This window comes from Elaeis guineensis, chromosome 5 (genome assembly GCF_000442705.2).
Source record: "Elaeis guineensis isolate ETL-2024a chromosome 5, EG11, whole genome shotgun sequence".
In the NCBI taxonomy this organism is placed as follows: Eukaryota; Viridiplantae; Streptophyta; class Magnoliopsida; order Arecales; family Arecaceae; genus Elaeis; species Elaeis guineensis.
The window spans coordinates 27,668,852-27,693,994 of record NC_025997.2 but is presented as its reverse complement, the minus strand read 5'-3'; the positions used below and the strand labels follow the sequence as shown (position 1 = coordinate 27,693,994).

Genomic DNA, 25,143 nt, shown 5'->3' with positions numbered 1-25,143 from the left:
CTATAATGTTAGGAAGAGCTGTAGTTCTGAATAAGACCTGGAGTAGTATTTTTCATGAGATATGATACTAAATATATCCTTGAAAGGGCTCACCTATATGAGAGTATCCATATATGACCAGAGTATCCATATATGACCACGAATATGAGATAGAGGCTATCTCTAGTAACTCTCATGAAAAATCAAGATACATATACAGAGTCACTAATACACAGACTAGCAATAAATAAACTCTATACTATATATATAATAGTTGAAATCTGAATTAAAGGAATATAGCTCAAGATCTGATTCACTTTATTTTCTTTAAATGAAAACTATTCACATTAAAGTTAAATCACCTTACCCATTGTATAATATAAGCATCCAAAAATTTATATTTTATAATTTTTAAAAATCTTTTGATTTTTGTGTGGCATTTTGGAGGAAAACTCAAAATTTTTCATAATATCCCTCCAAGTATTCTAATTTTACTATTTAAATATTTTAATTTTTTTATTATCATAATTTTAATTTCTGACCATTAGACCTCTAATTACCAACGGCTATATATATTTAATTTTATTTTTATTTTCTAACTGTTAGGCTCAGTATTAAAGGTTCTGACTTTAGCTTTCTTATTAAAGATCATAATGGATCAATAAAGGCTCCAACGGCCATAAACGGTCATATTAGATGGCTATAAAAGAACTATCTTGAGACCTGATTTTTATCATCCCATCTAAACCTCTTGCTCTCCTCCTTCTGACTTCTTCTATTCAAATATTTTATCTTTATGATTATTTTTCTGAGTGCTGAAAGAGTCTTCATCAATTTTTTTCACTATCATGCTTGTAGGCAGATTTCGATCACATCTTGGAATGATTTTTCTAGATATTCCTGCACGAGAGATGAAAATATGCCTTGGAACAAAGTTCAACGTGCTTCCATATTTGATCATCTTTTTTATTCTTGAATTTTTGTAAGTTATTTATAATATTTTTTTTATAATCAAATTTTTTATTAATTTTCTTAAATTATATCTGATTTTTAAATATTGTTCCAACAAAATTAACATAAGAGAGATCACGGGGAACAGGAGAGAATGACTCCAATGTTAAGCTCCTTGGACTCTGGGAGACCACCATATACTACATACATATGGTCCTTGGTAGATAAGACAAGTAGCAGAAAATAAATTTATATAATGTATACTACGTATATAATGGTCCGTGGTACATATATGTAGCAAATTACTTCTACAACTCCTTTAGACAATCAGAAAAAAATTCTCATCTCATATGTTCCCACTGTTAAAATAGTGAAATCGAGTAGAGTGCATTTGGTTCAGGAATAAAGTTATTGGTATGACATTTTGTTACTCCTTATAATACCTTTTCTTATTGCTTTTCTTTGTATTTTTCTTTCTATATTTGTATCTCTGTCTTTGTGGTAACAAATAGCAACGAGATAGGCATGACCTGCTATCCACATTCAATCGACAATGAAGAATCATGGGTTCAGGTTGTATCCCTCACAGGAAAGAATGATTTGATCTTTTGGGGCAATGCATCTTTACCGTATTCAAATTTGAAAACACTGCAATCTCTGTCTTCCATCTGCCTGCATAAATCTTGACGCTGCACGGTCCAACGGTGGATATCGTGAAAGAAGGGATCTACCTTTCTGCAAAAATACAAGTTGAACCCAATAACCACGTACCTACACTATTTCAGGATGAGATTAAATCCTTTGTTAAATTAAACTCAATGTAAATTCGGATTTTGAAAAATTATCTTAGAGAGTACATAAAAAATTAAAAGACTTAGGATCCATAGGTTGAATCATGCATTCCCCACTCCTAAATAACTCTTCAAATCAAATGCGCAATCACGTAATCACGACGAAAAGCACATAAACAAATCCATCGTTCAAATACTTTGATGCAAGAATAAGATTAAAACAAATAGAAAGTTATTTTTTTTCAAAAAAATTTTTTTATTTTCATGTCCGACTCTCTCGGAGAACAAATTGAGAGAGGGAGATGGAAAAATAATCCGATAATTTTTCTCTCCTCTAATTAATTCCTCTAATATTTGAATTTAATTTTGTCAGACTGTCCACCAAAAGCAGCCCAAGTAAATTAAAAATCCAACTCTTGAACCCGTCCAACCTAGAATTAGATGAGATGGGTCGAGATGGATTGAGGCAGGTAAAATTATAAATTACACTTCAATGCCTCACAAAATAATGGACTAACTAAAAGTCCAGGCATAAAAAATAACAAACTGAATATTTAATAATAATGCCATTACCCCCTCCTCTCTCAGCCGCTACAGGTTTTGTTTTGAATATCTATCCCTGCCACCAAATCTAGATGGGTCCGATATAACCTGCCTTAACCACTATACTTCTCCTTTATGAATCGAGAAAAAACAAAAAACTTCTCGTTTAGAAAGAAAAAAAAAAAAAAAAGGACAAACGAAAAAAAGGCACAATTGGCTGAAACAATCTAAACTTGTTACGGTATCTAGAATCCTGCAATTAGATCAAACAATCTAAACAGAATCCCAGAAAATCTATAATCTGTAATTAGCTCGAACAATACCGATAGAACAAATATGAGCAAGGACATAGAGGCAGCGTTGTGAAGCCTTGGAGCGGGTACAGGACATCGAGGTTGAGGTCACGGCCAAAGTATTTCAAAAGAGGTAGATCAGGAAGCCGGTGACAATCTTCGAAGTTGGCCCCCACGCCACCAGCGACGTCGTCACGACCCCAGCAGACTAGCAATCATGAGAGACAGGAATTAATAAATGTGCCAAAGAGAGAAATTGAGAAAGGTGAACTGAAATATATATTACTCCTGAAAAGAGAGTAATAAGAAACATACACGAAAGATAGCTGCGCTTTTGGTTGTTTTACTCCGGGATTCTTAATTGTTTTATTATGGATTTTTTTTCTTCTAAGAAATAGTCCCAGAACCCATTCTCTTTTTTTTTTTTTAATAAAGGAAAGGAAAGAAAAACTATTTAGGTACGACTTTGAAATTGAACACCAAAAATAGAAAACCTGCAAGAAAGCGTTCTATTTTCTTCCTGAATAAAAGAATTTTTTTCTCCTTTCTTGGAGATCAACTCCACCTATTTTTTCAATATCATGTGCAAGTATGACATAACAGCCGATGTTTATAGCCGAAGATTCCTTGTCTTTCGGTACACACAAAAGGTCGAGTCCCGCCTTGTTTAGACACGTAGATGAACGTGGGAAATATGCTTGTTGCTCTAGCAAACCCCTTTTGATCCTTGTAACTAGAGATATCGAGAATTAGCCGAGTAGCACAAAAGCTGTTACTCAAACATTCTACTTAGTTGATGCGGCCATAATCTGTATCCCTCGTGTCGTTGCCTTGCATGATATCAGCTTGCTAAGCCACTGCCACATGAAATGCGTGATTGGTATGTGATGTGGAATCACGGGAATGTATGTATGATTTTAGGTGCTTCGCCTTGCTATTTGTTCAACATAGCCGTCAAGGGGTTGTTGTCAAATGCCAACCTATGATCTTTTGTTTTTAAGAAGAACTTTGATCATTAACGCGCCAAAGACAGAGATATAAAGATACATCGTTCGATCTTATGCACACAGAGATTCTCAAAAGCAAAAGTACAGTTGCTGCAATGTGCTACCTCTAAGCGACCATTTTAGGCAGCCCTTGCACTCATCAAAGGTTTAATAGGTTCCAAAGCCAATGGAAACCACATTATCAGCAAATGCAACGAAATGGCTCTGCACCAACTTCAAAGTCCATTTCAAGACATCCATTGACGTATGCCGCAAACTTGATGATCTTTTTTCTTCCCCTCCTGTTATATGCCTCACACTTGATGTCAGAATTGTGTACCAAATCAAAAGCTGTAACGATGTCAAGAACTTTATTCACCCATACATCATGTCTGTCAACGTAATAACATGTATGGCTGCCAAGAATGGTGGAAGAGAACAGGGAGTGTAACATTTACACAACGTCTACTAGTCACTATCAGCATCTATTTATTTTGACTGGAGATATTTATAGTTTTATGATATCTTAAAAAGAAAAATATAAGAGGCTAGAGTGACTGGATTTGGTCAAGAAGAATAGTGATAACCGTTAAATCCTTTTCACTCATCACCAATTGGAACAGAAATTTCATTTTTCTCCACTTCACGTCATTAGAATCTGAGGGCTCTATAATCTATTCACAATTCTACTCTATTCCACAAGAAATCAGAGGATTGCCCCCTGCAAGTGGAGAACTCCCATAAATCTAAACAAACAAATCATACACAATCATCGCCTCCGATCTCCAACACGATCCCGCCACCTTCTGTTGCTGCCCGTCCTGTAGTGGTCCCGATTCCCGGAATCCCATTGCCTGGACCATTCAGGCCTATGATTCCGGCCATGGTCTCTTCTTGCATCCGAAAACTTCTGGCCACCTCGAAACGCTGACAATCTCACAGGGCTGCCTTCTGGGCTCCATGTCTCCAGCTGTGTCCTATCGAGAATCTCATTTCTATTCCCAGCTGACCTTGGTGGTACAGCAGGTTGCTGTACGGGCCCCTTGGGGTAAGCATTGTAGTTGTTTTGATTAGCAAAGAATTGCACGTTGGGGGCCCCAACCTCCGAAAAGCCATTTGATACACCAATCCAAGGGTCTGGTGTTGGATTTGGCCTTCCAACAATGGTGGCACTCACAGGCGGCCATCTGGGAATTTTTGGAGAAACTTTCGGAGGTTCAGCCAGTAGATGAGATTGCTGCCTCGATGAGATTGGAAGCAATGCAGATAAAGTAATGGGTGAAGGGTTGTGGTTAAAGGACTCCTGTTGAGGTACCGATGGGGAAGCAATCGGTACATTTGTTACTGGGCATTGCTTTGTGGGCAAGATGTGGTCAGGAACTGAGTTATGTTGCAATGGATATATAGAGTTCGGCATCTGGTGAGCTGAGGATGTTGGAGGCCTCTTTGGAAGGAAATTGTGGGGCGGATGATGTTGAGATGTGGGATTAATTGTTACTGTCAATTCCGGCACTGATAAGATGGTGGTTGAAGTCTGAGGCAACCCCAAACCTGCAGTCTGTGTCTTGACAACCATAGGAGGAACTGCCGCAGGAGATGGGTTTTGAGGAGTGGCACTAGGAAGAGCAGCCGACGCAACTCTGCTGCCACGAAAATGAGGCTGCAGGACTGGAGCATTACGGGTTGGGAATTCTGATTTCCAACTAGCCTGCAAGACAAGAAAAGATGTTAATGAGATCGCCAACAATAATAAAGTTGCAAGAAGAATGAAACCAAATTGATTCAAACAGAGATGCAGAAAGCAGCAGCAGATTGACCCTTGCAGCTGGATCTGACGGAGGAGTCGGAGATGGAAGAGAAGTGGGCTCAGGTTCCTTAGGCTTCTCTTTAGGGCCATCAGCTGCCCCATTCATCAATTCTGTCAACCCTACACCATTTTTCTTGAGCATGTCCAGCAGTACCACCATCTCCTCGCTTGTCATGCTCTTCCCCTTGCCAGAAGTCAGAGCAAAGACCAGGTCTGGGTTTTTGAGCAGCACGGCCAGCAACTCAAGGTCTGGCTCTGGATTCCCGTTATTGATCGGAGGAGCAGAGGTGGTGGCCGGCGTTTCATCATTGGAGGCTCCACCACTGCAAGGAGAGCATGAAGAGTCTTCAATGATGTCAGCATCCGGCGACGGCTCAATTGGGATTTCAAGTGTTAAGCTGTCATCAAAATCCATCTCTAGATCCCAAGGTTCCTTTGGATCCAATGGGATGTCTTGTGGTTTTGAATAGAATGATTCCTTCTCCCGCCGATTTCTCTGCATCTGGACTTCAACTTCCTTGCTGTTTTCCCCAACGCCCACACACCATGTAGAGTCAAGTATGACCACTGCATCAAACAATACGGCCAACATGCCAGAAATTTTCAGATGCTGAACAATTTGTTCTGCTACAGAAATGCAGCCATGAATTGTAAGACATAATTACGCGCAGCAAATTATATAGGCAAATACAAATATAATATTAAATAAAACCATAATATTTCTGGAATTCAAAGTTGTGAATAATCATTGTAAGTGTACATTTCCTGACCTAAAGAGAGCTTCTTAAAGAATAGCCATATTTTTAAAAACATTTTTTTCTCAAAAATAAAGAACGAAATTTACCTTTCTTAATAATTAACATTAGAAAACTTCACAGTAATAAGATTCACATCAACCGAGCCCTTATAGTTAGTTAAACTAGAAAATGACAGCAAAGCATCCAGGATTCTCTCTTGACAGCAATTCATCTGTTGCTGGTCCAAGGTGCAGAGCATCGAATGCACCATGTGCTGCCACTTTGCGAATACAATAGCATTTATAAGAAAAGGTCTTTTTACCAGCTGCAGAACCATTACAGACCCACAAAGCCTCCCATATGCAGGTGGATGGAAACTAAATGAAAAAGCCTTTCCCACTTAAACCATCCACCAATTCACATAAAATTGATTTCATAGCTAAAGCCATCACCACAAGAAAACGTTTACATACCAAAGCTCTAGCTACAGCACAACCAATAGATACCTATGAGTTCTCTAGCTGAAACCATAAGTTACTAGTTATCCAATGAAATTAGGCTATGTGACCGGCATGCCTTGAAGTTGTAGGAGAAAGAGACAAGGAATGTACCATGTATTAAAGGGCTTTAGAGGAAGTTTTCTCACAAAACTAACTCAGTTAATTGAAGCAATAATTTCAGGCAAGCAGAGGTTCCTGTCAACATTTTAGCAAAGATATACATCGCTGCAGTTAATTTGTTGGGGGTATTCCAGCAAAAATGATTTCCTTGGTAACTGATTAGAACCTGGAGATTAAAAACTATTCACTTTTGCATATATTCCACAATCTGGTTGTCGTCACCATTCATACGAGCAACTAAAACCAAATCAACCGCTTTTGGATCCTCAGCTAGGATTACTCCCAGCAATGAAAATCCAGAGAATTAAAAAAATGCTTTTGTGTGCTTAATGTAGATTTTACTTCCAGCTGGTCTCATAAGCAATCATCCATCTAGTCAGGAACAACGCAGCTCCCTCCTATGGTGCATAACTGGCGGAAAGATTAGGAAAGACTGGTGCACTCTTAATTTCAAAAACCACTCATCTTAGATACTAATGCCCTAAATTTCCCATTTTATATAAAAATAGTAGAAAGAATTAGTGGCCCTGCAAGGTCAAGTATCTGCAAATAATTAAATCAGTTTTTTCAAGATAAATTTCAGTTTATAGCTCGCTTCCTGCTCTTAATGGTATGTCCTCAGTTGCATTTTAGCTTCTCACATTTTCTCAGCCTTAAGACTAGGTACCAACGTCCTCCCTCTCCATGATGGCTGAAGGAGCCAAAAAAAAAAAAGGTTTCAATAAGTGAGCAAGTAATACGACACTATATTTATACCATAAGTGGAATTCGCAGATAATGTTGGTCCAGCATCGTATGACCTGCACTGGAGAAACTCATGGATGCATATGAGCCATCAGATTTTTGACATCTGATGATGCTTAGCATGGGAGGTGCAATTCTTTTGGCATAAACATAATCTGACATCATAGCTCTCCAAAGTCCTAATACGATAAAGATCATCTACAAAGCATATGACCTGCATTTCCATGTGCGTTGTCAAACCAAGCCTAATACTACGACAGCTGCCACAGAGTCTTATTAAACCATCTGATTTTATTAAAGATTCCCATTGATCACAGTAATGCAAAATATACTGAAGCTCAGGAAAAGGTCCAAGTTCCCTCCTAGGTGGAAACAATTCAACAAAGAGAAACAGAAACAGACGAAGAGACACATAACAAAGGTACCTGGTGGTGTCTGCCATTGAATTTGACTGCACTTCAACTTCTCCAGCAACTGTTCCTGAGAAGAAGTGTTTGGTTTTGAAATGACCAAAGTATCTTGCTTCTTCGGAAGAATGTTTGTTGTAGATATTGAAGGTTTTGTCTCTTCATCTTTTCTCAATGGAGGTAACTGGGGTATTCTTGATGAACACAACATATTGCTGGTCTGAGATGGAGAAGGCACATGATTACCATCTTCTGTTTTCGGTGGCTTATTTTCACTATTGGATGTATCAGCCTTGCCATACTTATTTTGCATGAACATTGCACGCATTTTTGCCTTCTGGATATCATCAGCTGACATTGGACGGCTATGGTTTGAAGGTGCCGCTCTTGCAAGCTGCACACTTCTTCCTGAAGGTTTATGATCAGGCCGCTCCACTAGTAAAACTTTTCTGCGTTCTTTGGTTTCTGTAAATTGCTAAGGAAATTGATCTAGTTTGAAAAGTTAATGTCACTCAATAGTGTAGAAGCTATAGCCATACTTAACAATCACTTTCCTAGCTATGAAAAGAAGGTAAATTAAACAATTTAAAATTGTGTTGCAGGGCTTTATTGACATCCACACTTTCAGCTGCCTGGCTGAGCAGGACTGCTGAAAATCTATAACATCCAGCATAAGACTTATACAGGTCATCAACAAGAATACTACATTTACCTTAGCATACATTACATTACCATAAATGAGTAATAGTGATACCTGTACCACAATAATCCTCAGGATTCACTTCGGTCATTTAATTTATGAACTTTAACCCACAAGAATTGTTCAGCATAGAAAAGAGTTTGCAGTAATGACACAATCAAGCAATGATTATCATCTTTCCATCATCTCATCTGATTAATTGCTACACATTAGTAAGTCGCTGACCAGCATAAGGATGAATGAAGGCTATTCCTTTTCAAGTAAAAGGAAGGCTCCAGCCTATCTTTTATATCAGATACAGCATCATAGTGTAATATTAACTGTAAGATACGTGCAGTAGTCTTGATTGTCTTGACAGGCCATGATTGGGTAGACATAAGATAGCATCAATGGAACTTGTGGAAAAAAATGTTAGCATGAATGATGAAGGATTTCCTGAAATCTCAGGTGGTTATTGGATAAAACCTGCAGGTAAGACCTCTATTTTAAATCACTAGTTATCTATAAATCATTTGGCTTGTAGCAGCCCATTTGGATTCCAAGAAAGGTTACCTTTCTAGGCCATGTTAAATATGTTTATCAACAATTTTTATGTAACCACCTTTACTAGAGAATGCATGCAAATCCTACCATACTCCCATGTAGTTATAACAATCAGGCAATGCCTGCCTCAAGAAGAAACAGATTTTGATCTTCAGTGGCATTTTTTACCATCAAGGTGTCTTCTTAAAGAAATTATCTTGTAATTATAAACAATGATAGGCTACTGCCGATTCTTTAAAGTACATAATATTGCAACAGATTTAACTGAGTTCGTAGTAAGTCTGGATTTATTCTTGGTAGTTGAAGATGAGATGCAGAACAAGCACAAATATTAAAATGGTGGTGTGCTGGCCTAGAACATTCCAAAATGAATTTAATCATTTGCTATAAATGCTTTCAGTGCTGTTGTCATGTAGAAACTCATGCTGCCACGCAGAGTATACCAATGGTTAAAAGACTTTGTACCTCATTTTCCTGGAGGTTCTTGTAGGGATCTGCTCTTCTTGCATATAAGCCTACAATCAGACCAGTCCATGACTGGGTCAAAGAAGACCATGACCTGCCTTGGTTTGGATTCGTTGAAAATTTTAGACGCAGAACCAACCACACACCAAATAGATCAAACCTGACTCAATGGAAGCTGTCACGTTTTAGTCACATCCAGACCAGTGTTTGGGTCTGAGTCTGAAATGGCAGCTGTTAAACTTTGATAAATGATGAATTTTCAAAAAGAAGCTATTTATCTCTTCACATCCCATTAAATTATTACTCATTTCAAACATTACATATGGAAGATAATGAATACAAGTTGGTCGCACTAACTAGTTTCTGATCTAAAACCAACCCAACTAGCCCAGCCCAATCTGAATTTAAGTTATTTTGATTATGCTTGGATTAAAACTCTAGCTACCAAGTATGGATTGGATATTGATCCGACCTATCCTGACCTTTCTCAAAATTAAGAAACTAGAGTGTTTTTCAGAGATAATTTTTGCAGTCCCACCAAAAAAGCAAAAGTTTTATGTAGTTAATAATCTACTTGTGTTGTTAATAATAACAAGTAGTTGTTCATTAATTTTCATGCAGAATAACTTGTTGATAATGACTACGGGTTGAGAATGATGCTTTCTTGTATGACATCTTAATCATACACTTAAATAATCCAATCTATACATATTTCCTCTGGTAATATTTGGGTTATTAAACTGATTCAACCCAGGAAATCATACAGATCAGTAAAAATAAATCAAACCCAGCTCCACAAAAACCAAATAAGCGCATTAGCCCTGCATATTGCCCAATTCAAATGTGAATCCAGCTTCGATTACACTAAAATCATGTTTAATGGGACACCCTGAAAATCTGATTCTAGAGATCACGGACAAACTTAGCATGTGTTTGTTACACAACTGATGATTAACAGCCCTTTGCGAACACCCATGAATTATTCTTACATCTTTGCACCATGTATCAGCTAGATTTTAAATGTTACCTCTAAGCTAGCCAACAAAAGGAGGGCTAGAGTTGGGTAGCTTGCAAATGTTACAAGACTTTGTATGAAACAAGGTGAAATGCCTCCAAGAAAGGTCAAGTCAGGCAGAAGGGTCCCATATCAAAACACATAAGTATTACAGTTCAGGAAACAACTAGAATTCAAACCATAGTTTCAGATAGACTAAACTTCAGACCTGGACCAGACCTATGGGTCTAAGTAAGACCAACTGTTTAGCTGGACAAATTACATCCCGACTTGTATTTAGGAAGCAACTCACTTTGGAGTAATTTACTATTTATAGCATGGATATGCACAAAATTTCTCACATCCAACCTTGTCTTCTGCCTTCTTTTCTAGGCTCTTTCCAATTGAAGGCAACCAATGCAGGTGTTGGTTGGTTGTGCACGGCATTGCAGGTTGGGGGAGGCTTGTCTCCTCAATTACATGGACACTAACTGTATAACCAAAACAGAATGTCTCAACGCACAGATTGACCTATCAGATTTCATGGTAAACCCCTCAATTGCTGAAAGTTGTCCTGATAGGAAATAAAGGCACCAATTCATACAGTTGACATCACGTTGACAGCTGGTTGTAAACACTCTCCAAACTTTGATAATGTTAAGTAGATTTGAAAACTTGAGATTTGAAGAGTTGACATATTAAGGTAACTGGAAACATACAGCACACATGCAAAAAATATGAATTATCATGGCCAACGCCTCAAGAGGCTATTAAGCGTAGGTAAGGCAGATCAGCCTAGAAATGCCCCAATGAAGTTTCATTTGTGAGCCTCCAAGAACTAATGAAATATGGATAATGTAATATTAATAGCCAAGTGACTCATAGGCTATCAACTGCCTCTGTCAAAGCATCAACAAACCAAAGGCATCAAGCATAGAACTTGGATATTAAAATTTCAAAGGTGAGAATGGAAAGAAGGATAAAAGACTTAAATGAGTTGAATTCCTTCACAAGGCATGATTCAATGATCATCATTTTTAATTACTGATGAAGTTTTTTGCTCAACAATAATTTTTTCCAGTCTTAAAGGGTTATTACAAGAAAAACAAAGAGATGCATGCCTCCTATCTGCCTAACACTTTTGCAAGGGGTTGTTTTATTCTCCATAACCAGTGATCCTGAGGACGAAGTCTTGAGATCTTGCTGCATCATCTTAACATTTCAAAATCATGGTCATGATGAATTTTGATAGAAAACTTTGGCTTACAAAGAAATCATAGGTTATCTCATGTAAAACTATTTATCTTATTTAAAACTCAAGTTTAATAAGATTATTTAAAACTCAAGTTTAATAAGATTAATGTGCGCACACATACTTGAAACATACTAGCGGTTAAAAGCAACAAAGTTCCCACCTGTTAGACAATTGATTCACAAATTGTAATATTCTTTGTAGTTACAATTAAATAATCATGAAATAAATACAGTTCAAATCCGTATAGTCAAGGTTAAGCATAACTAAAAGCCATTTGACATAAACTTGATGGAATAGTTGTAAGTTATTGAGCATGTGGGGTCCTTTCCCCATCAACGTTGGTTTTAGATGCTCTCAAGACAGCATGAGGCCACAAGGCATTTGAATTTTACTGAGAAATGATATGGCTCACTGCCAGCAGCAAGCATCACCCATAGCTGGCATTTAGCATGTGTTTCATACAATCTAGAGACATGTTCGTGACTTGGTCCCCAATGCACACATCCAGATGTCGATTCATGGGGTCTTTGGAAGACATGCATCCAAGTCCCATGGATGTGCCTGCCGACAGAAGTGCTTGCAACTGCTAGCAACATTTCAATTATAGTTTTAATTTGCAAGTGCTCAACACTGAACTTGGTTTCCTAAATAAGCAGGTAACTGTGGGCTCAGATTTTTGTAGGGCTGTCTGCTAGAACCCACTTAAATTAAACATGATAGGAATTATCAACTGGGAATAATCTGGAATTTTCCAAAGCACATGTTGCAAATATTTTGGAACTGAAAAAATGCACTTTCTGTTTGCATAAATAGCCATGACCTTAATCTAATCATCATGCCTCACCCATTTATAGGTACTCGGCCACATTTTCACGTGCGCACTACCCTATACCCATCTTCTTCTATATGGAATATAGGGGAAAATGCAGATATCAAGAGGGAGAACATTTATCAGTTTTCACTGCGACATTCAGTGAAAACCTTCACAGCCTTCACGGAATTATATTTATATCATAAAACTGCCATAAATTAGTTAAAAAAAAAAACAGAAATAAAGTTCAGCACGGCATTTCGCTTAAGGATACTGGGCAATGAGACACTTCGGCCATGCTTTTTACTTAACTCATCACTAGAAGCTGGAAGAAGCTTTAGTGCTTGTTTAGACTCTGATTTCCTGTTCAATATAAAAAAGAAAGAAAGAATATCAAAGTTTTTATGCATTCATCTAAATCGATAAATGCGATACCCCTAAGATCTCAACATTGTTAAAAATGGGTGTCCCTGTGCACAAAGTACCCGCCATTACAGGAACTGAGGAGAGTCTAAGTGGTGCAGCCTTATCACCACATGCGGAGAGGCTATTTCCATGTTTCAAGCCCATGATACCTTGGTCACAATAGAGCAACCTTACTGTTGCACTAAGACTCGCCCTCAAGAAACATCATTCAGTTAATTAAATATCAGAAAAATTGTTAAGTTAATTAAACATCAGAAACAAGAATACCTGTTTTTTTCCATATCTTCAGTAAGGGAAAGAATGTCCTCCTAACAAGGAAATATAAAATAAGGCTTTTCTTCAGATAAAAATTGGGGGGGGGGGGGGGGGGGAGCGGGGGAGGGGGACTTCTGTTGTATCTACAAGTACTTACAGGAATATCAATTTTGGATTGCCATGACTCATCACTGAGAATTTCACTGATCCTATGATTGGAAAGAAAGAAAAGAAAAGAAATTTAGTTACAGTTAAGTGAAAAATGAAAAAAAATATATCATTGTATAAGAGTGGAATTTTATATGCCTTTGTTTACGGACTATCTCCTTTTGAGAATCCTTGGAGGAATTGAGAAGAGGTTTCTTCAAAGCCTGGCTTCTAACAAACAGTTTGCTCCATCTTGAAAGGAGAGTTCTTGCCCTGTTTGATATGTCTGATCTTCAAATCAGATATGTGAGTTACAATATGTCATCATGAGACATAAAAGAAGTTAGATTAAAGAAAATACTTTTGCATGAAATATATGCAATCACAGAACATATGGCAGAAAAAATGAATTATTAATAAGCTACACCATTTTCCAATGTATTTGCTTGCTTGCTTCTTATGGATTGGAGGAATCTAAGGGTCGCACCTCATGTATGTATAAATGCATGTAGGTATTGCACTAGAACACCCTTTTTGATGATCCCTTACTCCAACAGCATGTACAATTGCTCAAACAATGTGATATCTCACACCAAGTAAATCCTTAACCCTCATGCATAGATATGTATGTATATACATAAACTAGGATGGGAGGGATCCTTACCCAAATTGGAGTGAGCCGGGACTCCAATCCAGGTCCTTGGTACCAACATCCGAAGACTTTACCAACTGCACTAATTGGCAGCCTAAGGGGTTGTCTTAAACATTGCTTCCTAGGAATAGCGTATTACATTACTCAGAACATTTTATACCGAGCTACTATAGAATCTCCTGTAAACAAGCAGGCAATAATGCAAACACTACAAGGATGGTAATGAAATAGCAAACTACTGCATCAAGAAATTGAAATGGATTCCCTTCTCTTCATTTGATACTTCGGCCAATACCGCCTTTGTTCCACATCTGATTCTCTTTGGACTCACTTGATAATTGTTACTGTCTTAAACTTAGTGACTTCTGATTGCAAGGGGGAAAATATCCTTTTCCTTGGAAAATAATCCCATGCACAATGGAAAAGTTCATTCAGCAGATGGAAAACTTTAGAGACAATTAAATTAGTGGATTCGACATGGAGTTTGTAATTCAGTTTTCATAAAAATGCAGGAGTATGGAATACATCTAAGGAATAGTTGAGAACAAGTATTTCCAGTCAAGAGTCAAGAAGCTTAGGATGGTTAGATAACGAGCACCTATATTTGAAATTGAAAATTTGATAATGTTTTAATGTGATCAATAAGTACACACCTGATGTCCTGTAAAACCGCAGCCTGTTAACAGTTTGCAAGACAGCAGACATTTGTACTGGCAAAGCTTTGTGTAGTGGCAGGTGACATAGAACCTGTGTAAAAACAAAATTGTAGTTGAGGAACTGTATCATATGAAAAATAACAGAAAGATACCATATTAAAAATAAGAACCTTGAAAATGACAAGAAGCACAGTTGTTTGTTCTTCAAGGGCCGCTTGGCTTAACCATGTCGATAAAATGGTAAGACCACCTTTAGTTAAAAACCTAAAATTATGTCAAACGGCACCTGAGATCAATTAAATGATCTTTAAATACTGTCAGCTCAATCTTTAAAAAAGGACATGGGATTACCAAATCAAGACTGCTGAATTATGGATTTGGAGGACCCACTCCATCAGCTTCACCTGTCCAGAAAATGTCTCTTCCTTCCTCATTAGATTAAAAATGTTGTCCAGAAACTTCTGATCATTGGTGTCAATGCCAGGAACAGTCTCTTCAAGCGCTGTGCATGAAGGACCTTCCTCAACTTTCTTAAGGTCAGTTGTATCATGTTGGCCATCTGTCACCGTGCTAATAATCATTGCATTCCCAGGAACTGGTATTTGTTCCCTGATCATCATATTGTCAGCAGAACTTGCTAAGGCCTCTTCGCTAACAGGCAAACACTGCTCAGAACTCAGGGAGCATCCATTGCTTGATGCCCTGGATGCATCTACTCTGGTCGCTTTATCTCGTGACAAGCGAACAAACTTTCTCACTCTTGAACGCTGGCCAGCAAAAAATTCTCTAACCTGCACATCAATAACATGAGTTGTAAACAAACCGCATTTTAACTTGCCAATCAAATTCTTTTGTAGAAGTGGGCCAAAATGCACAGATGGAATCATAGGCAAGGAAAAGACCCTATTATTAAAACAAGCCTTACCAATCAAGTGAGTGGTGCCCTTCAAGCTTCTAAGTGACCAGAAACTAGAAAAAAGAGATCAACCAATGCAACTCCAAAAGAAACTACAGATAGCCAAAGAAACATCGCAATGATGAAAATGCTGGAGAAACATTGTGTTGGCATGGCTTGTTGACATAAAGAAACAAACTTGCCACATCATCCTACTAACCAGGTTGTATAGGATATGTCCCTGCTCCTATATGTCAAGAAACCACATCAATATTCATGTTTCCATGTTAATGTTCGGTGTTTCAAAATGTGGTGCATATGGCTGCATATGCACCTGTATATCTGTATGTGGTCCCTTGACTGCATGGCATTGTCTATGTGCACTTACCATATGCAGTCATACCACATATGGACCAAAAGACAGTCCACCTAGCATCATGTGACCATATATGCAGCCCACTTAGTATTTTAGAGCTGTATTTGCGGGTATAGTATTGTACAGCTGCATACATGAGCTTACTCAGTATTCAGGAACCACATATACAAATAATTTTTTTGTGGACCCCGATAAATGAAGCAGCTTCAAGTTGATGATTACTTTTCATATGGGTTCAAGGAAAGGATTCAAGTCCCGGTGGGACATCTTGCAAAACACCAGGATGAGGTACCATCTCATGTATCGGGACAAAACTGTCCCACCATCATCCCAGCATCCCAATCGGCACGTTTTGGAGCATTCTCTGTCCCAAGTGTTGGGAACAAATGGGACGGCTGCACATCTCATTGCATGGAAAAATCAGGACAGTCCTATCCCACAAAATTTAAAACCTTGGCTCCAAATGAACATGATACGGGTACTAGTAATACTAATTTTGATTTTGTTATAATTATTGTTATCTGGTATGATGTACTAAGTACTAGTTATTCGTTGTTGTTGTTATTTATCATCCATCTAAAAAATTCATTATCATTGTTCTTGTAATTATTATCTAATGTATTATATTTATTTTTAAATAATTATAAAAAAGTAACCGCATAAGCATCATATGCAGTCCATATAAGCACCACGCAATCCCTTAACCACCCCACATACCACAACCACCTTTTAGAATACATGGTTTAGAAACACTAGTTATATTAAGTCAGGGGGATCAACAAAAACTTTCTGAAAGGTGGTCAAGGCATCAAACAAACAACACTCCATCAAACTGTGCCTCTAGAAAGGAAAAAAAAACAGAAATTTTAAAATTCCTATTTTGATCTGCATCAATTGCTTCCACAGCATAGAACTTGTTCTCGAGCTAACCTGAAAACAAGCATGCTCTAGTTCTAGATTCCATAAAATAATAAAAGAAAGATTCAACATTCAAATCTTTGACACGCAAAGACAAAATGAAGATGTCATGGTCATTTTGGCTAGGAAAGAACAAAAAAAGACCAATAATTTGGGGCTGGCTTTACCAATCCTCCTTGACCAAAATCCTTTTTTAAAAAGCCTCTCTTAGAAGTTTTGTCTTTTATTTTGTTTGGGCTCATGAATATATGACTCCATCAGAATCTATTTAAATGCACCACTATCTGATTGGAAAAATAATCATAAATCCATCCACCTTTGATGTTTTGGGTGCACTAAGAAGAAATACTAAATCATGATGTTTCATATATTTCAGTATTTTATTAAAAAATATAAGTCATGCTTTTGTACCACTAGTTGTTTGGTTTTGCAGTTAGATCCCATAAAAGGCCCAAAATCATGCAATTGAAATTTTGTACTATAAGCATAATTTTCCACTTGACACATAATTTTCCAAAGTCATATTTCTCTCTCAAATATTTTTCCACATATCATTTTATATATTTTCCCATTTCTGAAACCCTCCATTTTTTGAACTGAAAATCTTTTAACAAATTTAAGCTTTAAAATCCAAAACAATTATATTTAGAAAAAGGATAGGAGCAAAAAATGAGAATATTTTTGGAATGCAACCATTATCAACTCACAAGCATATCGAAGCAAATTCAAGCACAAGATTTTGTCACCATAGTGTAATATGAACAGTAATAATAGTTGATTAACATAATAATGAAAACCACAAAAATGAAGTGCCAGCGACTGAGAGCTTAAGCACAAATGTGGATGTGCTAATGTCCTTACATAGTATGAACATCAGCTGAGTAGAGGCACCAAATCCAAAAAATGGAAGAAATTACAAACAAAAAGCACAAGGCTAGAGCCAGAGAATCATTCTTCTTACATTGCAACAAACAGGTCAGATAAGAAGCCAAAGCATATATAGTCAGAACTGAAAAAAAATCAGGTCGCATTAATTTTTTTTAAAGAAAGCAGACAACCTGTGTAACTGTAACTCCACAAAGAGCACTGATTTCACGAGTTTCCTTCTTGCCAACAGCATCCTTGACAGAGAAAATTGACTGCATATAATTTACCGCTTTTGGGTTCAGCAAGTCCCTAGGTTTCTTTCCTGTAAAAAGCCAGAAAATATCAAAATAGAAGAAAATAGAATTCATCAGTATCTGTTGAGTGTCAAAAAAACAACTCAACAGCAAAAAATATCAACCAAATGTGCTGAAATATAAAACTAAAAAATGCCAACTGCCAAGTCCTTCAAAATTATAAAATTTGAAAAGTAGAAGGTTAGAGTAAAGGATATAATAAGAAACATTTGAAAGACACAATTTGGCTCATATGTTGACACTTGATATGAATTGAAATAAATTTGATATTCTAAAGGCCATAACAACATAGTAAAGGTGATGGTAGGTGAAACACATGATAAAGAAGCAAGAGGTCCAGCAAAGGCTTAAATTTTCTGCCAGAAAGGGAGTTTGAAAGCAAAATGTACTTCAAAGCCTTACATACAAATTCTTGGTGCAGTTCTATTTAGTTTAGTTGAAAATAATGTTATTGTATGGTTATTTAGCATCTACTTCCTCAATGACTTGACCTTTTCAGTTTCAGACATTTTGTTCCACCTGAAAATTTTGATTTCAGCATAATATTATGGATTTCTAATGGCTGGAACATAAGTCAAAGCTGAAATCTTAACCCCGGAAGATGATCAAAATAATTTCTCAAGTAAAAGCCAATAAAGTAATTTGTAAAAGAAAGACTAAATGGTATTTTGCAATCTGATGCCACAACCAGAAAAGCACTTCAGGTTTTGTTCTATTACTTTACCCTTTTCTCTTTAAGGTTCAGTTAGATTGTCATGTGAAATAAAATTACTAAACAGCTGAATTTCTGGGAATAATTTAATCTCTGTTATTATGAGCTCTGCAGTAAGGATGGCTGACAAAATAACTACACAAAAAAATACATAACTCACCAATTTTTATCGACAATGCTCCAGCAGCCTGCATACAAAGCAATATGCAAATCAGTGACTTTTCTGTTCCACAAAACAAATACAAGATCACATAAAGGACCAAAGAAAGATCTAACAATGATTATAAAAAGAATCGATACAATGAATAAACAGTCAATTACAAAGAGTTGCCTTGACAAAATACACTAACATGTAGGCTCACAATGTTGACAAATTCGAGCACACAACTCGTGGTATCTACTGGAATTCAAAACTATCCCTAAAAACTTTGACAAAACAAGCTTGTTTAATGCTGCCTCGCTGGCAAGAATGCATGACAATATGGACATTAGGTTATCACATATTCCTGATTTTCAAAGTCACCACCCTTGTTCTTCACAAAGCTCTAAAAACAAAAAGAGAATATGGGTGATGAAGGAATTCCACAGCACCTGGGCGTATCATGTCAGGGCAACAAGCATATTGAATGAAGTTTGGATACCATCAACAAATTCATACAATATAAGCAATGACAATACGGCAGAAGATGACGACAAAACATAACATGCAACAAGCATTTAAACCCTAAATTCCTATAAGTTAAATTTGTTAGAACAACAAATCAAAGATTTTTTAAATCCCAAAGCTTTTCATTCTTCTCATTCATTTTCCCCCATCCAGCACCGAGAAGGGCACCAAGAAGCAGCCCAATAACACGCTCCAAAGAGCAAAGCAACAAAACAACCAGAAGAGAGAAACGATAAAACCCTAAAGCTCGGGGGCGAACGCACCATTTCTTGGGAGAGGGGATTGACGCCCGTTAGCTTGCATTGAGCAACGACGAGCTTCTGGAGTTGCTCGATCTGGCTGTGGAAAAGCTCCCTCTGCGAGTTGAGGAGCGCCGTCAGGGACTCCGCCGAGTTGCCGACGTCCAATTCCACGAGTGCACCCTCGGAAACACCCGGAACGAGCGCCATTTCCGATCCCAACAGCGGAACCGCTCGAGCACCCGAGCATTAGGGATCCGAGGGAGGGGATTGGACGTGCCCCAAATCGGAAACGCGAGCCCTAGCGAGCCCAGGAAGGCGCCAAGAGAGCCATGACTAGGGTTAGGTTTAGGGTTAGGGTTAAGGCCGGAGAACGCCCTCGAATATTTTTCCAGAGAGGAGCGGGGGTTGGGGGGCGACAGAGAGAGAGAGAGATCGCTTAATCCGACTCCACGGGAGCCGGCGCGCCGCTGGAATGAGAGAGGGAAAAAAAAACTACTTAGAGTCTAAGAATGCCTATCCGCACTGGTTTTGAGCCCGTGCGTGGCGCACGAATTTTAGGTGCGGTCGTGTTGAAAAAAAATATATAAATAATAAAATAATATTTATTTAAAATTTTAATATTATTTTATATTTTCAATTATCTATATAAATAAATTATAATTATAAAAATATAATAATAGATACATTAATAATATAATTTAATTTATATAAATAAATTTAATATAATTTTTATTAATTCAAAATTTGAAGTTAATACTTGAAGGATTGTTAGGTAGGGGAAGATACCAGGTATAAAAAAAATTATTTATATGATAATTTCAGATGTTAAAAAAAAATTTAATTTTTATTTTATAATATATATACTAGTTTTGAGTCTGTGCATTGCGTACGGATTCTAGATTGTTGAAAAAAAATTTATATATAAATAATAAAATAATTTTTATTTAAATTTTAACATCATTTCATATTTTCAACTATTTATATAAATAAATTTTAATTATAAAAATATAATAATATTATATATTAATAATTTAATTTAATTTATATTAATAAATTTAATATATTTTTATTAATCAAAATTTGAATTTAATACTCGAAAGATTGTTAGGTAAGAAAACATATGGCACAAAAAAAATTACTTACATAGATAATCTCAAATCCTAATAAATTTTCTTTCAATTCCTGCTTTATAATATATATATTAGATTTATTACCTATTATAATTTTTTTTTTAATTTTATCGTATTTAGCTGAGAAAGAATTTGTTGCACAGGGTATTTGGCTTTTTTATTTCTTTTTTATATTATTGTTTTTTATAAGGATAGGATAGCCTAGTTTACTGACTTATAAGATAATCCAGTACAAATTTAAAATCTCGTAAGGTACAAAAAAAAAAAAAATGGCGATTCAGAATTCTGTATGAAGATCTACTTAATAAAATTATAAGAGCTAAATTTGCTATATTTTTTTTATTTTGTTCCATGTTATTTATATTTGACATGATGACAACTTCAAATAATTTTATAAAATTCGATGACCCAGAGCCGATAGCATAGTTCCATAAGCATCCCTAATGAAAGGCAATACCCGCTTCATTTACTTGGATCACAGCATCAGAGTTTAACACGAGTCCCCAAAAGGGATGAGGCAACCGGGTAAGGGAATTAAGTGAAGTAATGTGCCGTAGCACATGAAAGTTGCCCCAATTCTTTGAATGGGACTTCGAAGAAGTCATAGTGATATCATGCATATGAAAATGTACTTAACAAATTAACTGCAGAAAAGAAATGGCATGTTGCTGAAAGATTCTAGCATTACGGGAATTCCATAAAAGCCAAGCCATGATGCTCATCATTGCCTTAGTTCTCTTCTCTACCTGGGCATGAGCAAGCAAATCTAGTAATACTGGCAGAGAATGATGAGGAGAATATGGCTCAGAATTCATAACAAGATAGTTCCAGTACTACTGGACAAATTGACAAGTGACTGCAACATGCTCTACACCTATACTAAACTTTTGGTTGTCTGGTTTGGACTAAGAATTGCCACCCGGCTTTTTAAAGATCGCCCACTCTGGTACAAGATGATTCTCTTACGTGATTTGTTGGATTTCTAATCCATCTTCGAGAAGCATTATTAACACTCGTTGTTGTAAAGACATTTTGGCTGCTGTCAACATGTTTCCCACTTGCAAATTTAACCACATTTATCGGGAGCAAAATCAGGCTGCAGACTGGCTATCTAAAAGAGCTCTTCAAGGAGATTGTTCATACTATTTGGGGCATGAGTTGCCTCCTACATTTGCTCTAATTTTTCAACATGACCAAATGCAAATTGCTGAGCCTCATGGTGGAGTTTAATGCTAACCTCTTAACGAACCTATTCAGAGCTGGGAAGGATTATTACTTACTACTAGCATGGATTCGTGTTTGGCCCTATGGAATATAGTCTTTGGCATGAGTGCCAAGATGAGTCATCTCATCACCCAGTCCATGCCTTTCATGTGCTTGTGCTATCTGCTGCTACTACAGGTAATTGTATCAATGGACATTCCTGTCTCAATATTTGGTACCACTATTATCTTTCCTATATGCACCTACCACCCTCTTTGCCGGTTTAAATTGGGAGATCGGATTATGCTTGGCTCTACTCATCATCTAGCCCTTCTTAGCTGTAATCAATTTTGGCACCCCTTGGGATCTGCACCCTGGTGGATATATAGTTATGTCCGCCGGTGCTTATTCCTGCAGGGTGCATTACTATTCTATATTGGGCTGTGTTACTTCCGCTAAATGATCCTCTCTTGGCTTCCATTGGTAAGATTCATTGTACTTTGATACATTTCTAGGTGTTGCAGCGGAGATCATTGGTTTCAGGCAATTCACTTAATTTATGTTTATGCCCATTTATGCCTGATACCTTGAACAACTCCTGTTTCATTCAACTCTGGCATTGTTCTTCATTAAAACTCAATACAGGTTGTATGGCCCTTCAGTAGTATCTACAGCAATATCGGCACCTCTCCATGATACAATTTATAAGATCCTCCCAACTTTTCATGTCACTCTGAGTAGGGGGCTTTTCATCTCAGGCTATTCGGCTGACACACTATTCATGATATGCCTCTCTTCCTTCTTAACAATTGTTTCCTGGGTACTATTGAGAATACAGGTCTTCATACTATGTTTGGGCAGGACTTGGCATCATGTCACGCCTCCGATCCGAGATTGTGAATGAGTCATGGCAACCGCCGCATACTCATAGAAAACTCTTCCCATAAGCATGCAAGGCATCTTATCATACTATCCTAAAACAACAGCGAAAATTAGTCAATAATTCAAATTCAAAACACAACGATCTAAATTTCTTCTTTAATATCTCAATAAATTCAACAATGATTCATAGTCCTTACATCAAATTCAATAAGACTTTCAACCGAAAATAAAAGTACAGAGATTCTACTTCTGATCACTCTTCCATTCATATCTTGTATCATCTTAATTCCTCAACATCTGTAAAAACAGTAAAATAGAGGTAATGAGCTAGACAGCCCAGTAAGCAATGATCACTTTTCAACAGATTTCATCAGGCATTTAAGTAAATAATTATTTATAAAAAATAAGCATATAGAGTTCATTAATTCAAATCAATTTCCAATTATACAATATAATTCATATCAAATTCATTTCTTTTTCGAAAATTCAAGTTTCTTTCCAAATTTCAATTTCTTTCGTTCTTAAATTCTTTTCGTCAACCATGAGTTATGACCACATTTTTCCTATGGCAGGATCATAATACCGCGTATCTGCTTGCGGTAGGCTGCGAATCATCTGGCAGCCATGTCTTTTGGAACCGCTGGTCTCGCTGGCGGTTTGTCGTGGTCTCTCTGACGACATGTCGCTGGTCTCGCTGGTGACATAAACCCTCAGGACAATCAATTGCCAATGTATATGCCCCCATTAGTGGGGTCCTTTACATAGTCAGTTGTCAATTCATAATGTTTCTTATATCATAATTCTTTATAAATCATATTTCATATTCTAATTTCGATAATAAAATATATAATCATATAGTATCGAAATCAATCAATATAATGCATCATAAAATCAATATGTTCAATCATGCTTCATCATAACATTTCAAATAAGATATTTTTATAACAAAATACATTCATCCAATTCATGCATCGTTTCACAAATCATGTCAGAAAAATATATTATAATTTATCGATAAATCTAGAAAAAGTGAAACATTACTTACCTCGAACGCATTCCAATAAATCCACATAATTCTATAAATTTTTTTTCCAAAAATTCTGTTCGTAGATTATATTGCGATATCCCATGGTCAAACATCCACAATCCTATACAGAATCAATTTCAATAATTAGAAAGAATACGAATACCATATTTCAACGATTTAGACTGGGTCCGATCATCTAATTTCATCTAATCAAAATCTAATTAGGACCTAAACGATCCAAGGTTTGACTATCAGATTAAATCAGATTCGAAGTGATAGGACCGAGTTTCTTCATCGATTTCATAAAATCAAGTAGAGAGAGACAATTAGAGGAGAGAGAAATCAATGAGGTACAATTCGAATTGATCAGATGACATAATCCAACATTATGATTGGTCCAATATCTCGATTGGTGAAATCAACATGATCAAATCAAGTCATGGCTAGATCGAAATCATAGATGATCAAATCTAAAGATTCATGGTCTGATTAAGGTGGGTGCCAGTACGCTGTCTGACAACCATGGATCAGGGTTCTTCATTAGAATCAGATCAGGACTATTGAAAGAATTTACTCATTGATAAATCGATCAAGAGAGAAAAATCGATCGAGAGAGAGAAATGACTTTAGAGAGAGAAAATTCTAGAGAGAGAAAACTCATCTTGGATTCTTCAGACAATATGATTCAACAAATCCAATCGATCAGATCAAATCATGCTGAAATTATCATGTGGACAATTTAATAAGATCATGAGAAATAAAATCTAAAAATACCTGATCTGATCAAAGTGGATGTCGGTGTACCATCCGACGATCACATATCAAAAATTCATCACGAGGATCATTTAAATTCATCATCATTTCTTTTCAAAATTTAAAAATCTTAGGAGAGAGAAATAATCTAAAGAGAGGATTTAGAGAGAGAAAGTAGAGAGAGAAATCTAATTTTAGAGAGAAAAATACTAGTTCAAGCTGAAGAGAGAGAGGAAGAGAGAGAAACTCTCTTTTCATATTTTATTATTTATATCATTATTTATTAATTAATTTATTTTATTTTTTTCTTTCTTCTTTTCTTTCTTTCTTCTTTTTTTTTTCTTTTTCTTCATGGAAGAGAGAGGAGAGAAAATCCTATTTATTATTATTATATT

The 25,143-nt window shown here is 36.6% G+C and overlaps 1 protein-coding gene across 1 annotated transcript; it reads right to left on the bottom strand.

Moving 5' to 3' along the window:
- Window positions 1-4,120: 4,120 nt before the first annotated feature.
- LOC105045268 (homeobox protein LUMINIDEPENDENS) lies at window positions 4,121-20,239 on the bottom strand. The gene is made up of 13 exons (XM_010923488.4): window positions 19,775-20,239; window positions 19,005-19,032; window positions 18,010-18,140; window positions 15,114-15,553; window positions 14,933-15,026; window positions 14,760-14,853; window positions 13,614-13,740; window positions 13,465-13,516; window positions 13,320-13,360; window positions 12,901-12,989; window positions 7,877-8,323; window positions 5,361-5,917; window positions 4,121-5,251 (listed from the first exon to the last, which is right to left on the bottom strand). Exons 1-13 carry the CDS (start codon window positions 19,958-19,960, stop codon window positions 4,313-4,315), a joined length of 3,225 nt encoding a protein of 1,074 aa, XP_010921790.2. The 5' UTR covers window positions 19,961-20,239; the 3' UTR covers window positions 4,121-4,312.
- Window positions 20,240-25,143: the final 4,904 nt, after the last annotated feature.

Excerpts from the sequence above, each read along its gene's own strand:
- LOC105045268 (XM_010923488.4), bottom strand. The coding sequence starts at position 19,960 with ATGGCGCTCGTTCCGGGTGTTTCCGAGGGTGCACTCGTGGAATTGGAC. Across the intron at positions 15,027-15,113 it reads AATTCAGCAGTCTTGATTTG|GTTTTTAACTAAAGGTGGTC; the intron begins GTAATCCCATGT and ends ACATAATTTTAG. Across the intron at positions 12,990-13,319 it reads GAAGATATGGAAAAAAACAG|GAAATCAGAGTCTAAACAAG; the intron begins GTATTCTTGTTT and ends TATATTGAACAG.